The 12,187-nt window shown below is 41.4% G+C and overlaps 1 protein-coding gene across 16 annotated transcripts in view; it reads right to left on the reverse strand.

Moving 5' to 3' along the window:
• The window catches only part of KMT2C (lysine methyltransferase 2C), a 284,617-nt gene that overhangs the window by 68,889 nt on the left and 203,541 nt on the right, over positions 1–12,187 (reverse strand). For all 16 annotated transcript variants that reach the window (XM_049643093.1, XM_049643079.1, XM_049643080.1 and 13 more), the window contains 5 exons: positions 8,453–8,634; positions 7,981–8,145; positions 6,837–6,946; positions 6,297–6,362; positions 4,882–5,094 (listed from right to left, as the gene is read on the reverse strand). In XM_049643093.1, coding sequence (XP_049499050.1) covers positions 4,882–5,094; positions 6,297–6,362; positions 6,837–6,946; positions 7,981–8,145; positions 8,453–8,634 — 736 coding nt within the window. The remainder of the gene's footprint in view (positions 1–4,881; positions 5,095–6,296; positions 6,363–6,836; positions 6,947–7,980; positions 8,146–8,452; positions 8,635–12,187) is intronic.

Genomic DNA, 12,187 nt, shown 5'->3' on the forward strand with positions numbered 1-12,187 from the left:
CAAGTCAGTTTGCACTTAAAAAAATCTTCCCTTTGCCTTCAATTACATCTTCCGGCTCAGGACCACAAGACTGTCTCTGCAGCCTAGAACCCTCTTCTGAGCTCCAACTATAGCTGTAATTGAATATTACCTAGTTACCAAAAACTCTCCATCCAAAAATGAGGACAAGGGAGAGAGGGACACTTTTCACTGCTTACCCTTAATTCTTTTTCAGTTTTAAACCATGTGAATGTAGGAGTTGTCCACAAATCAAATTTTAAAAGTTAAGAGGATTAGCGATAACATTACAGGCAGTAATGACCTAGCCACTTGCTGCTGCTTCTCTCCCTCCACTACTTACTACCATTCCTGGCTCCAATCTATCCCCCCCCACCTCCCATCCTTTGCCTTCCGGGGCCTAAATACAACCTTAGGCTCACACCCCCAGACACCCATCCTTTCACACTGGGAAGGTCTATACTGGGGCACTGTGTTCCCACTCTTGAGACACAACACAGTGTTTCCGTTTTCTTTGGATTTGGGGTGTGTGTGGGTGTGTGTGTGTGTGTGTGTGTGTGTGTGTGTGTGTGTGCGCGCGCGCGCGCGCGCGCCTGTGAACAAGATTTCCAGATACCAGTAAGTGAATTAGAAAAAAGTCTGCCTAGGGGCGCCTGGGTGGCGCAGTCGGTTAAGCATCTGACTTCAGCCAGGTCACGATCTCGCGGTCCGTGAGTTCGAGCCCCGCGTCAGGCTCTGGGCTGATGGCTCGGAGCCTGGAGCCTGTTTCAGATTCTGTGTTTCCCTCTCTCTCTGCCCCTCCCCCGTTCATGCTCTGTCTCTCTCTGTCCCAAAAATAAATTAAAAACGTTGAAAAAAAAAAAAATTAAAAAAAAAGAAAAAAGTCTGCCTCTGTTGCACAAGGAATTTGTTGTTGATGTGCTAAGATGACCGTTCATGACTTATTTTTCCTGAAGAACCACTTATCCGAAGAGTAAACAGCTGACAAAAGCTACAAGGAAAAGGTGCTGTTACAACGTTCCAGGAGCATCACAAATGCGTGTGGACTTTGTGGGTTCGTGGACCTAGGATGTACTTATGTGTGACATCACGTAGAAAATCACTTTCAAGGGGACACGCCTTCAAGGGACCCAATCTGGAAGCTACACGCTGAAGACATGCCCATCATTTCCCTGAACGCTGTCCTATGCAACAGTCATCGAAGGGAAAACCTTCTCAGGCCTTTTTGTTGTAGTTCTGCCACGTTTTTAAAAGGCTCTATAATCTCATACTTTGGGAATTAATGTGTACTGTCAAGAAATCTTCCAAATTCTGTGAAATGCAGCATTTCCCAGATTTAAGTAACTGTGGAACCATTTTTCAGGTTTCCCACTGTCCTTAGACACTAGAATTCTTCACTGTGCTCTGGTGGATGGTAATCTGATCAATTCCTCCCAGATATACAGACTATTTCTTCACAAGCCCCGAAACTTTAAAATCAAATTTTCTGCTTAATAGGATTTGAACATCAGTTATACAGAAGCATCAGGAAGTTTTTCTCCCAACCGCACACAACCTACTGCACAGAAAATGTGAGGACTAACTGATAAAAGACACACCGATGCTAAGCCACAATTCTCTCTGACCTGCACAAATGTGGCACCTTCCTGACTGATCTAGGTGCCACAACTCTTGGACCTCACAGTCTATTCACATTACAACCGGGTGTTCCATTTAAAACATCAGTAAGATTATGGGGTGCCTAGGTGGCTCAGTCGGTTGAGCGTCCGACTTCGGTTCAGGTCATGATCTCGCAGTTCACCGCGTCGGGCTCGGTGCTGACAGCTCGGAGCCTGGAGCCTGCTTTGGATTGTGTGTCTCCCTCTCTCTCTGCCCCTCCCCCACTCATGCTCTGTCTCTCTCACTCTCAAAAATGAATAAATGTTAAAAAAAAAATTTTTTAAATAAAATATGAGTAAGATTAAACCATTTTCTCAGTAACCTCTGATTACCTCCATCCACAAGCTCAAGCATTGCCTTATGACTCTGTATGACCTACTCAGTCTTGCCTCCTCTCTCCTTTACAACGACGACTTTTTTTTTTTTTTAATTTAAATTGAAGTTAGTTAACATACAGTGCAGTATTGGTTTCTGGAGTAGAACCCAGTGATTCATCACTTCATAGAACACCCAGTACTCATCCCAACAAGTGCCCTCCTTAATACCCATCACCCATTTAACCCATCTCCCCCCCATCCCCATCAACCCTCACGTTCTCTGGATTTAAGAGTCTCTTATGGTTTGCCGCCCTCTCTGATTTTATCTTATTTTCCCTTCTCTTCCCCTATGTTCATGTTTTGTTTCTTAAAGTCCACATATGAGTGAAATCGTGCGATATTTGTCTTTCTCTGACTGATTTCACTTAGCATTATACATTCTAGTTCCATCCACGTTGTTGCAAATGGCAAGATTTCATTCTTTTTCATCGCCGAGTAATAGTCCATCGTATGTATATACCACATCTTCTTCATCCATTCATCAGTCAACAGACATGTGGGCTCTTTCCATACTTCGGCTATTGTTGACAGTGCTGCTATAAACATTGGGGTACATGTGTCCCTTCGGACCAGCATTTTTGTATCCTTTAGATAAATACTTAATAGTGCAATTGCTGGGTCATAGGGTAGTTCTACTTTAACTTTCTGAGGAACCGCCATACCATCGTCCAGAACGGCTGCACCAGTTTCAAACATTCCCACCCACAGAGCAAAAGGGTTCCTCTCTTTCCGCATCCTCGCCAACATCTGTTGTGTCCCGAGTTGTTAATTTTAGCCATTCTGACGGGCGTGAGGTGGTATCCATTGTGGTTTTGATTTACATTTTCCTGATGATGAGTGATGTTGAGCATCTTTTCATGTATCTATTAGCCAACCAGATGTCTTCTTTGGAAAAGTGTCTATTCATGTCTTCTGCCCATTTCTTCACTGGATTATTTGTTTTTTGGGGTGTTAAGTTTGATAAGTTCTTTATAGATTTTGGATACTAACTCTTTATCTGTCATTTGCAAATATCTTCTCCCATTGTGTGACTTGCCTTTTAATTTTGCTGATTGTTTCCTTCACTGTGCAGAAGTTTGATAAGATCCCAATAGTTCATTTTTGTTTGTTTCCCTTGCCTCCTATGATGTGTCAAGTAAGAAGCTGCTGTAGCCAACATCAAAGAGTTGCTGCCTGTTTTCTCCTCGAGGATTCTGATGGCTTCCTGTCTCACATTTAGGTCTTTCATCCATTTTGGATTTATTTTTGTGTCTGGTTTAGGAAAGTGGTCCAGATTCATTCTTTTGCAGGTCTCTGTCCCGTTTCCATTTCTGGGTTCTCTATTCTGTTGCATTGGTCTATGTGTCTGTTTTGTGCCAATGCCATACTGTCCTGATGATTACATCTTGGTAATATAGCTAGACTTCTGATCTCATCACCTCCTACTGTCGCCTTTGTTCACTGCTGGACACACTGGTCTTCACATTCCTGAAACATGCCAGGCACGCTCCTACTCTCAGCCTGTGCAATAGCTTTCTCGCCATCTGGGATGCTCTTCCCTCAGGTAATCAAGTAGTCCACTCACCTCTTTAAAGTCTGTGCTCAAATACTGCTTTCAGTTCATCTGATGCCTCACATCACCATATGCACTACCAATTCCTCTTATTCCAATGCTAGCTTTCTACAGCACTTGCCAAACACATTTTAATAACTCGTTTATTATGATACACACACATACACACACACACACACACACACACGCACGTATATATTTTTTGAGTAGGCTCCATGACGATCACAGAGCCCAACGCAGAGCTTGAACCACCCCAGGACCCCAAGGATCAAGACCCGAGCTGAGGAGCGCCTGAGTGGCTCGTCGGTTAAGCATCTGACTTTAGCTCAGATCATAACCTCGTGGTTTGTGAGTTTGAGCGCCATGTCAGGCTCTATACTGACAGCTCGGAGCCTAGAGCCTGCTTCGGATTCTGTGTCTCCCTCCCTCCCTCTCTCTCAAAACTAAACATTAAAAAAATTAAAAAGACCCGAGCTGAGATCAAGAGTCAGACTAACTGAGCCACCCAGGCACTCCTATGTTACGTATTTTAAAATGGTCTTTTCTCCTAATATTAAAAAGTGAGTTTTAGGAGCGGAGAGTTCTATCTGCTTTGTTCACTGACATGACTTTCAATATCCAGCACAGAGTAGGCATTCAGTAAATACTGCTGAATAACATGGTATGATAGAGCAAAGGTAATTATTTATTTCTCAGCAGAAAAGAGATAACCAATCAAAAAAGAAATAAGCTTGTGGTGATCATCTTCAGATAAGCAAAAATATAACCCCTATTGAATTGCACACTACTAAAATTATTCTGTCATCTCAAGGATTCAGCTAGAAAATCCTTTATATCTACTGGGATCGAGAAGATGTTCATCAACAGAGAAGTTTAAGATGAACACCTGTGAACATAAATTTACACTTGAACATTAATAATGGTTTTTCCAGGTAGAAACACATGGGTCAAGGCTACTTTAACTTAGCCATGGTATCTGAGCTCACAGCATCTGAGGTTTAAGCTGCTACCTTGCAAACTAGAGTCGCGCCCTCTGAATTTTCCCATCTGTGATCCTCAAAAAAATGGTGTTCCTGGAGATTTCTATAATGTAAGACAGTCTGCTCTAGAGGACATGTGAAAGGAAGAGAATCTGAAAAGCCCAAGACGACAACTCACTTACAAAGGCCAAGGGTCACATCAAGGGTTACCTAAGTCAGTAGAATTTACCCTGAGATAAAACATATATATTTTGGAAGATATTTTATGTACTTTAATTCTTGTGAACATATTCAATGGAAAATAAGTTAGTATTACCTCGACTATCATCCATTTCTCCATCCCTTGAATGCTCTGATTGGATGTCCGGAGGGGTCTGAAGGACAGCCACACTATTCTGGTTTATAATCTTCAACTTCAACTTTGGTTTGGACCGTTTTCTTCGTGGAACTGTAACTGTGAGGCTCTGTAACTGAGTCATCCCTGATTCAGTCAAACACACACCATCCTGGGTATATGTCTTGGGTGGATCTAAAATTACAATATCCCAAGGATACAAATCAAAACTCTCACTTTAATTTTCACTGCTAAGTTGATTACTGTTCCAAAATACCCATGTGAAGGGAATGTGACTACTATAAAGCAATTATCTATGAAATGCACAAATCATTAACAGTACTCAATGAAAACTAAAAATAATTGGTTGAACTTCTTTGGATTTTAAGCAGAGAAGTTGTAAGTTTTTAAAAAATGATCTTCCCGGCATTTTTTCTCAATTATCAAAATAAGGATTTAGAAAGAAAGCAATGAAGCTAAAAGCAATGCTTCAGCTATTCAACTATGACCGTTTTCCTGGAATATCTTTTCAGACTGAAAGAGGGAGATCAATTTACATAAGAGAAACCCATCTAGAAAGCAGAGTATCAATATAATCACTGTCAGGGAAAGGCAGTAAGTAAGGAGAAATCCTGCACATTTTTAAATGTACAAAATTGCTATTTATTACAACAATTTCTATACTACTCAAATGTTTTAGTATCCAATATCAAATACTGTTAGAAAAAAGAACAACAGTTTAAAACTATCTTATCGGGGCGCCTGGGTGGCGCAGTCGGTTAAGAGTCCGACTTCAGCCAGGTCACGATCTCGCGGTCCGTGAGTTCGAGCCCCGCGTCAGGCTCTGGGCTGATGGCTCGGAGCCTGGAGCCTGTTTCCGATTCTGTGTCTCCCTCTCTCTCTGCCCCTCCCCCGTCCTTCCTCTTTCTCCCTCGTTCCCCATATACCCCAAAGCGTCAAAACAAAAACAAAAAAAACAACTATCTTATCAAGATACCTCTCTAGCTGATCCATTTCAGAAAAAAAAAGAATAAACTAAATTCAAAACAAATTAAAAAAAAAAAAAAAAATCCCTGTTTGCTAACTAGAACCTTTCTTCTCCTAATTCATTACTAAGCACAGTAATATATCAATGAAACCAAAGCAAGTACAGAGTTGATGATTACTTTAAGGGTGGTTGTTTCACTGCCAATTGGCTAAGATTTATAGGAACAGTGTCCCACCAAAGCTGGATAAGATGAACACTTTATACGTATCAATGACAGGAATGATACCCGACATCAGGGAATTCAGAATGAACACTCATAGGATAAAGGCACGGAACATGTGGCAAGTCAGATACCTCAGTAATTAAGCATTTACACGCCCTGTGTAAGGAACAGCATTTCAGACTTTACCTAGCTCTTTCACTTTCGTGACAATCTGTGCTACAAGTGAAGATTCGCAGCCGTCTGAGGAAGGCACTGAAATGAAAACAATTCGTGTCACTTTTTCAGAAAAAGCAAAGTATACAAAGACACATAACTAAATTTTCTGTTCCTTTACCCATTTTACTGAAATAAACACTTAAACACTAAATCAAGTTAAAGGCTGTCTTTAAAAAAAACAAGGACAAGTAGTAAAGGAAACACACATCATGGAGGGAAAAATGGCCAAGATACGAAGCAACATACTGGATTTCTACACAAGCTAGTCACTGCAAGATTGTGAGGCATGAAAGCGAAATGACATTTTATATCCATAATATATGCTTAGTTCCTTTTCTTTCTGTAAGCAAATTGTTTTAATACATTAAGTTGGGAGCGTAAGAGTTCACTTATAACTAAAAGTAACTCATTTTCCATAAAATACTTATCCAAATAACTGTTTCACAAAAAGACAGCAAAGTGCCGGTGAGGTGTAGGAGCACAGACCCACCGTTCACGTCATTTTCTTACCATTTGACATAGGCATATAGGGTCTGCACATGCTACAATCAAAACCAATGTCGGCTACATTTTCCACTTCCTCTTCAGTATTTAAGTTCTGACAAACCGCATGCATCCATCTAAAAAGACCATATTTGAACATTTAAAAAGAAAGAAAGAAACAGAAATGCACACAGAATGGCTTCCTTTTAAAAACGACCACAGGAGTGGACAGCTGCCGCATTTAAAGCCCTAAGCCTCACACATTCCTCCTATCCTGCCCACGTTGCCCTTTCTCCTAACCATGCCCACGGACCCACCGAAACTTCTGGAGCTTTGAATAAGAAAAAGGAACGAGACCAAATACTGGGAAGGAAGCAAAAGGACAGTGTATGAGGAGGACAGCGTAACTGTTTTCCGATCATACACCGAACACAGCGGAGAGAGAAGGAAGCTGGTCCGGGCAAGTATGAAGGAATTCAGAAGACTGCGAACAGTGTGGTGTGTACATGCTCCTGGGACGCATGTCCTGTGGGTAGATACAGCTCTCGTGTTTGAGGCTGGCTATTAACTAGGAACAAAAGGAGTTGTCTTGCCTTTGAACAAATTAGTGGGCAGCGAGTACTGAGAATCCTGTACTACTGATGAAATAATACTAATACCACACGTACAGTGCTCAACTATTACCAGAGCACAATAATACACCACTGAAAACAGAGAAAGCGTTCTTGATTTTGAAGCTGTACACATACTACTTGGAGAGGGTGGGAACGGGTACCCAATATCTAGACATTTACTATCCAGAGCTTAAAAAAAAAAAAAAAAAAAAAAGTAGTTCAAGGAAAATAAAATCTGTCAGATCATTTGTAGAATCCAATCAAAGATTCAGAAACCCTCCATAGAAAAATGCATATATGCAGGCAATAATTCTGCATCTAATTTCAAGGGATTCATAAACCCTTAAAAGCCCCAAGTTAAAAACCTTAGTGTGGAGTTGCGGATACAAAACAGGAAACTTCTGTAGTTTCTAGCTGACACAAACTCTGGAAAGTAAAAAAAGGTCTTGTTTCTTAAATTTAAGATCGAAGAAAGTTGTTTTCCAACTTCCTTTTGCTACATTTAAAAGAGAAACGCTTGCAAAAAAGAATAAAAGTTTTAAAAAGCAGCTTGATACCTGTCACATTGTCGACATTGCAGAATAAGATCTTCTTCTCGATAGTTCCGATAGCAGACGGGGCAGGAAGACAAGCTTGCACAGGGAGCACACTGTGTGTAATTGTTTTGCCATTCACATCTCAGGCCTGCAGACGTTGCCCCACAGTGTCTGCACCACACACACCTGCAATCCAATCCCCCCCAACAAGTGTCCGGTTTATTTACTTAGTTACTGTAATTCAAGAAGCTATACAAGAACAGAATGGGGGGAAATCATATCTGAAAATCAGAAAATTTTCTGAGAAATATATCTGAAATATATCTGAACATTTTTCTGAAAAATATCCGGAAATTTTTCTGAGAAGTGGTGTGCTATCTGTCATAACAAACACGTATTACGCACGTAAGTGCATGTGGCTAATTTTCAAAAACTGATGTGGAAACATTCTGCACTTGCAAGGCCAAGGAGGGAAAGGTAAATCCCAGAGTACCATTTGCACTTCCAGCCTCCTTTGGGCACTGTCTGCAGAGGAGGGTCGAGGCAGTAGGTGTGGTAGCTTATGTCACAGTCATCACACAGCAGGAGTCTTCCGGGGTCAGTGGCCTTCCCACAGGCCTCGCACACAGTGCACTCAAGGCACCTCCAACCTTTGCTAAGAACCACTTTAGTGATCTATAAAAGACACAACCAATCCTGGTGATTTATACATCAACACACACCTCATTTTGCATGATCACATATGCCAAATAAACGAGTATGTGGTGCTTATGTCCCAAGAAGCAGGTAAAGAGGCAAGCAAGCAACATGTATGAGCACCAACAGTGGCCCCATCCTGGGGTGGGCGCATTCATGTGCTTTCACAAGTCTATCTGCTAGACAGGACAGAAAGCGGTACATATTTTAACGACTTTTTTTAAGACCACGTTAACTACCTTGTGCTGTGGATTTATGTCCACTTTATTGATGTAGTGACTAGATACTGAAGAGATCAAGTAAATTGCCCCTTAGCTGTTAATTTAGGTTTTGAAAATGTATTGGCATAGTTTCCATCTATGACATTTCATGAATTCATACTTCTGAAACTTATGTACACTGCAAAAGGATTTGTATATTAAAGTCAATATTTAGGGGCGCCTGGGTGGCTCAGTCAGTTAAGTGCACAACTCTTGATTTTGGCTCAGGTCATGGCCTTACAGTCTGTGGGATTGAGCCCCACACATTGGGCTCCATGCTGAGCATGGGGGCTGCTTGACATTCTCGCTCTCCCTCATTCTCTGCCCCTACCATGCTGGCTTACGTGCATGTGTATGGGCGTGCATGCGTGCTCTCTCTCCCTCTCCCTCTCTCTCAAAATAAATAAATAAACTTAAAACAAACAATGTTTAAAAATCTAACACATTAAACTAAAACATGAGTTCCTAAGAAAATATGTCCCAAGGACATTTCATGATCTTGGAGGATTTTCAGCTGTGAAGCTAGGACTTCTCAAGTTCATCACTCTTCTATATATTCTCCTCTGGCACAGGGTCTAAGTTAGCAGCAAAGTTTGAAAGTCTCTATACATTTTTTTAATGTTTATTTATTTTTGACAGAAAGAGAGAGTGCACGCATGTGCATGAGCATGGGAGGGGCAAACGGGGGGGGGGGGGGGGGACACACAGAGGATCAGAAGCAGGCTCCGAGCTGACAGCAGAGAACCCGATGCAGGGCTCGAACTCATGAACAGTGAGATCATGACCTGAGCCGAAGTTGGACACTTAACCGACTGAGCCACCCAGGCGCCCCTAAAATTTCTATTATTTCTGATAAACGCCACAAACCAACCACACCATGTAAGATTATGAATCTGGAACCAAATGAAAGCTCTCAAAAAACTAGAATCTACAGATAGGACACAAAGTACTTGTGTTAAAATGAAATGGCAAGAAGTCACAATACAGAATAAAAATTCAGATCATGAGGAATAAGGAAGTCTAAAAGCTACCTGAAAGGAAAATAAAAGAGCTAAATAAAGAACAACTACCAAAATGGCATCAGATTGTCCAATTCTGGATACAACAGAGTAATAGCTTCCAATTCTATAGGAATATAATTTTCAAGACACAAGCAAGTAACCAAGCAATTAAGTGTAAAAGTAGACCTTTCAGGGATACAAAGACTCAAACTTCAGCTTCCGAATACCTATTCGAACAGAGTTACTTAGACATATGAGGAAAAACTTAGAGTTATACCAAGAACAAGGAAGACATGGGATGATGGGATGCAGAGAACAATGAATGCACGAAGGACTTCAGCTCAGGGAAGCTGAAGAAGGAGAGCTCAGCAACAGACCTAGAAATTACCAGCACAGAGGAGGAGAGAGAAAAGGGGAGTGCCGTAAAGGGGTACAACTTTTTCCAGAAAAAGTTACTTGCCAAAATAATTTGATATAATCATATTCCTACAGTAGGTAAAAACAAACAACAAAAACTAATGCAGAATCGTGAATCATTATTTTCTTTTTGCCATTAAAAACTCCATGAAAGACAAAGCCATAGAACACTTTTTAATGTTTTTACTCATCGTAGAGACAGAGTGCGAGCAGGGGAGGGGCACAGAGAGAAGGAGACACAGAACCTGAAGCAGGCTCCAGGCTCTGAGCTGTCAGCACAGAGCCTGACGTGGGGCTCGAACTCACAGACCGCAAGATAGTGACCTGAGCCAAAGTCAGTATGGAACACTTTCTAGATCTCCAGTGAACACATTTATTAACTAAATGTAGTGAAACAACGAAAACACTGGGAGGGTGTTGGGGAGTATAGGGGGTATATTTTAAGAGCTAAATCAGCATTTATTTATTCACAGCAAAAAGTCAACAAAATCTAGCACAGATACAGCAGAAGCACCAGCATTTAGAGTTACTGAAGTAACTAGGAGAAGACGAAAAGTGGCTGCCTGGGGGCGAGGACTCAAGTGTGGAGGCAGAATAGGACAGGGGCCGGCCAGTCATCAAAAGTCTTTGAAAGCTATTTGATCTGCAAGCATGTGTATTTATTACTGCGATTAGCCTACTGATTCTTTTAAATTAGTCACAGATTATTAAGATTATATTATTATATTACAGACTATATTATATAATATATATAATTATATATATTATAATAATTATATACATTATATTATATATAGATTATATTATATAATAGATTATCAAGTTATAATATATTATTTACCCAAATGGAGAAAAGAGCTTTGGGCAGGAAGAGCAGGATGGCTTAGAGCAGTTACCGGCAAACTTTTTTGGTAAAGGGTCAGATGTAAATACTCTAAACTTTGTGGGCCACGTGGCCTGTAAACTACACAACAGTGCCACTGCAGTGCGAAGCCCACAAGAGACGTATGTAAATGAAAGAACACAGCTCTATTTCAATAAAATTTCATTTACAGAAAGAGGCAGTGGGCCACAGGTGGCCTGTGTGATGTAACTGACCAACCCCTGGCTCAGAAGAACAGTAAGATCAAGTGGGAGACAGATCCAAGCTATTAACAGTAGAAACTTTCAAAATAACGTCTCTTCATTCCTACACGTCTTCCTGTCTCACAGACACCTACCCTGTGGCCCTTTACAGCCAAATTCTCAAGCTGCTCAGCTCTGCTCACTCAAAGCTAAGGTGTGGTTACCACGCCCAGCAGCATTCACACCGCTCAGGTCAGGCAGTCCAGACCTCACCCCAACCCAGTTGACGTGCCCGCTGCAGCACTTTGATGCCTCAACTGTCTCTCCCTGTTGAAATTCCACACTTCCCACTCCCTGTATAGACCGCTGAGCTCTAACATCAACTCTCTTTCTCTCCTACTGACATGGCTAGTGTTTATTTTCAAAAGTTCTTTCAAGAAAGGTATTACCAGGGCTCCATTCATGGTACCATGTAGAAAGTTGTGAAAGACATTTTAAGAGTCTACGAGAATATTGGAGTCAACTATGATGGAGTAACTGGGACAAGACCCTTCTCCCTTCATAAGATACTAGAAAACGGACACAACGTAGGAAACACTTGTTTCAGATACTGAGCAAAAGGCAGAACAGGACTGTGGTTTCTGAGAAGAGGGAAACAAGTGAGGTCGGTCCTACAATATTCTGTCCACAGACATTTTCCGGAATGCTGCGCCGAGAGGGAGAAACCCACAAGGTATCAGGGTCTCGCTGAGTTGAGGACACATGGTGGAGATCTCGGAGGTTGAGGCA

This window comes from Panthera uncia, chromosome A2 (assembly GCF_023721935.1).
Source record: "Panthera uncia isolate 11264 chromosome A2, Puncia_PCG_1.0, whole genome shotgun sequence".
In the NCBI taxonomy this organism is placed as follows: Eukaryota; Metazoa; Chordata; class Mammalia; order Carnivora; family Felidae; genus Panthera; species Panthera uncia.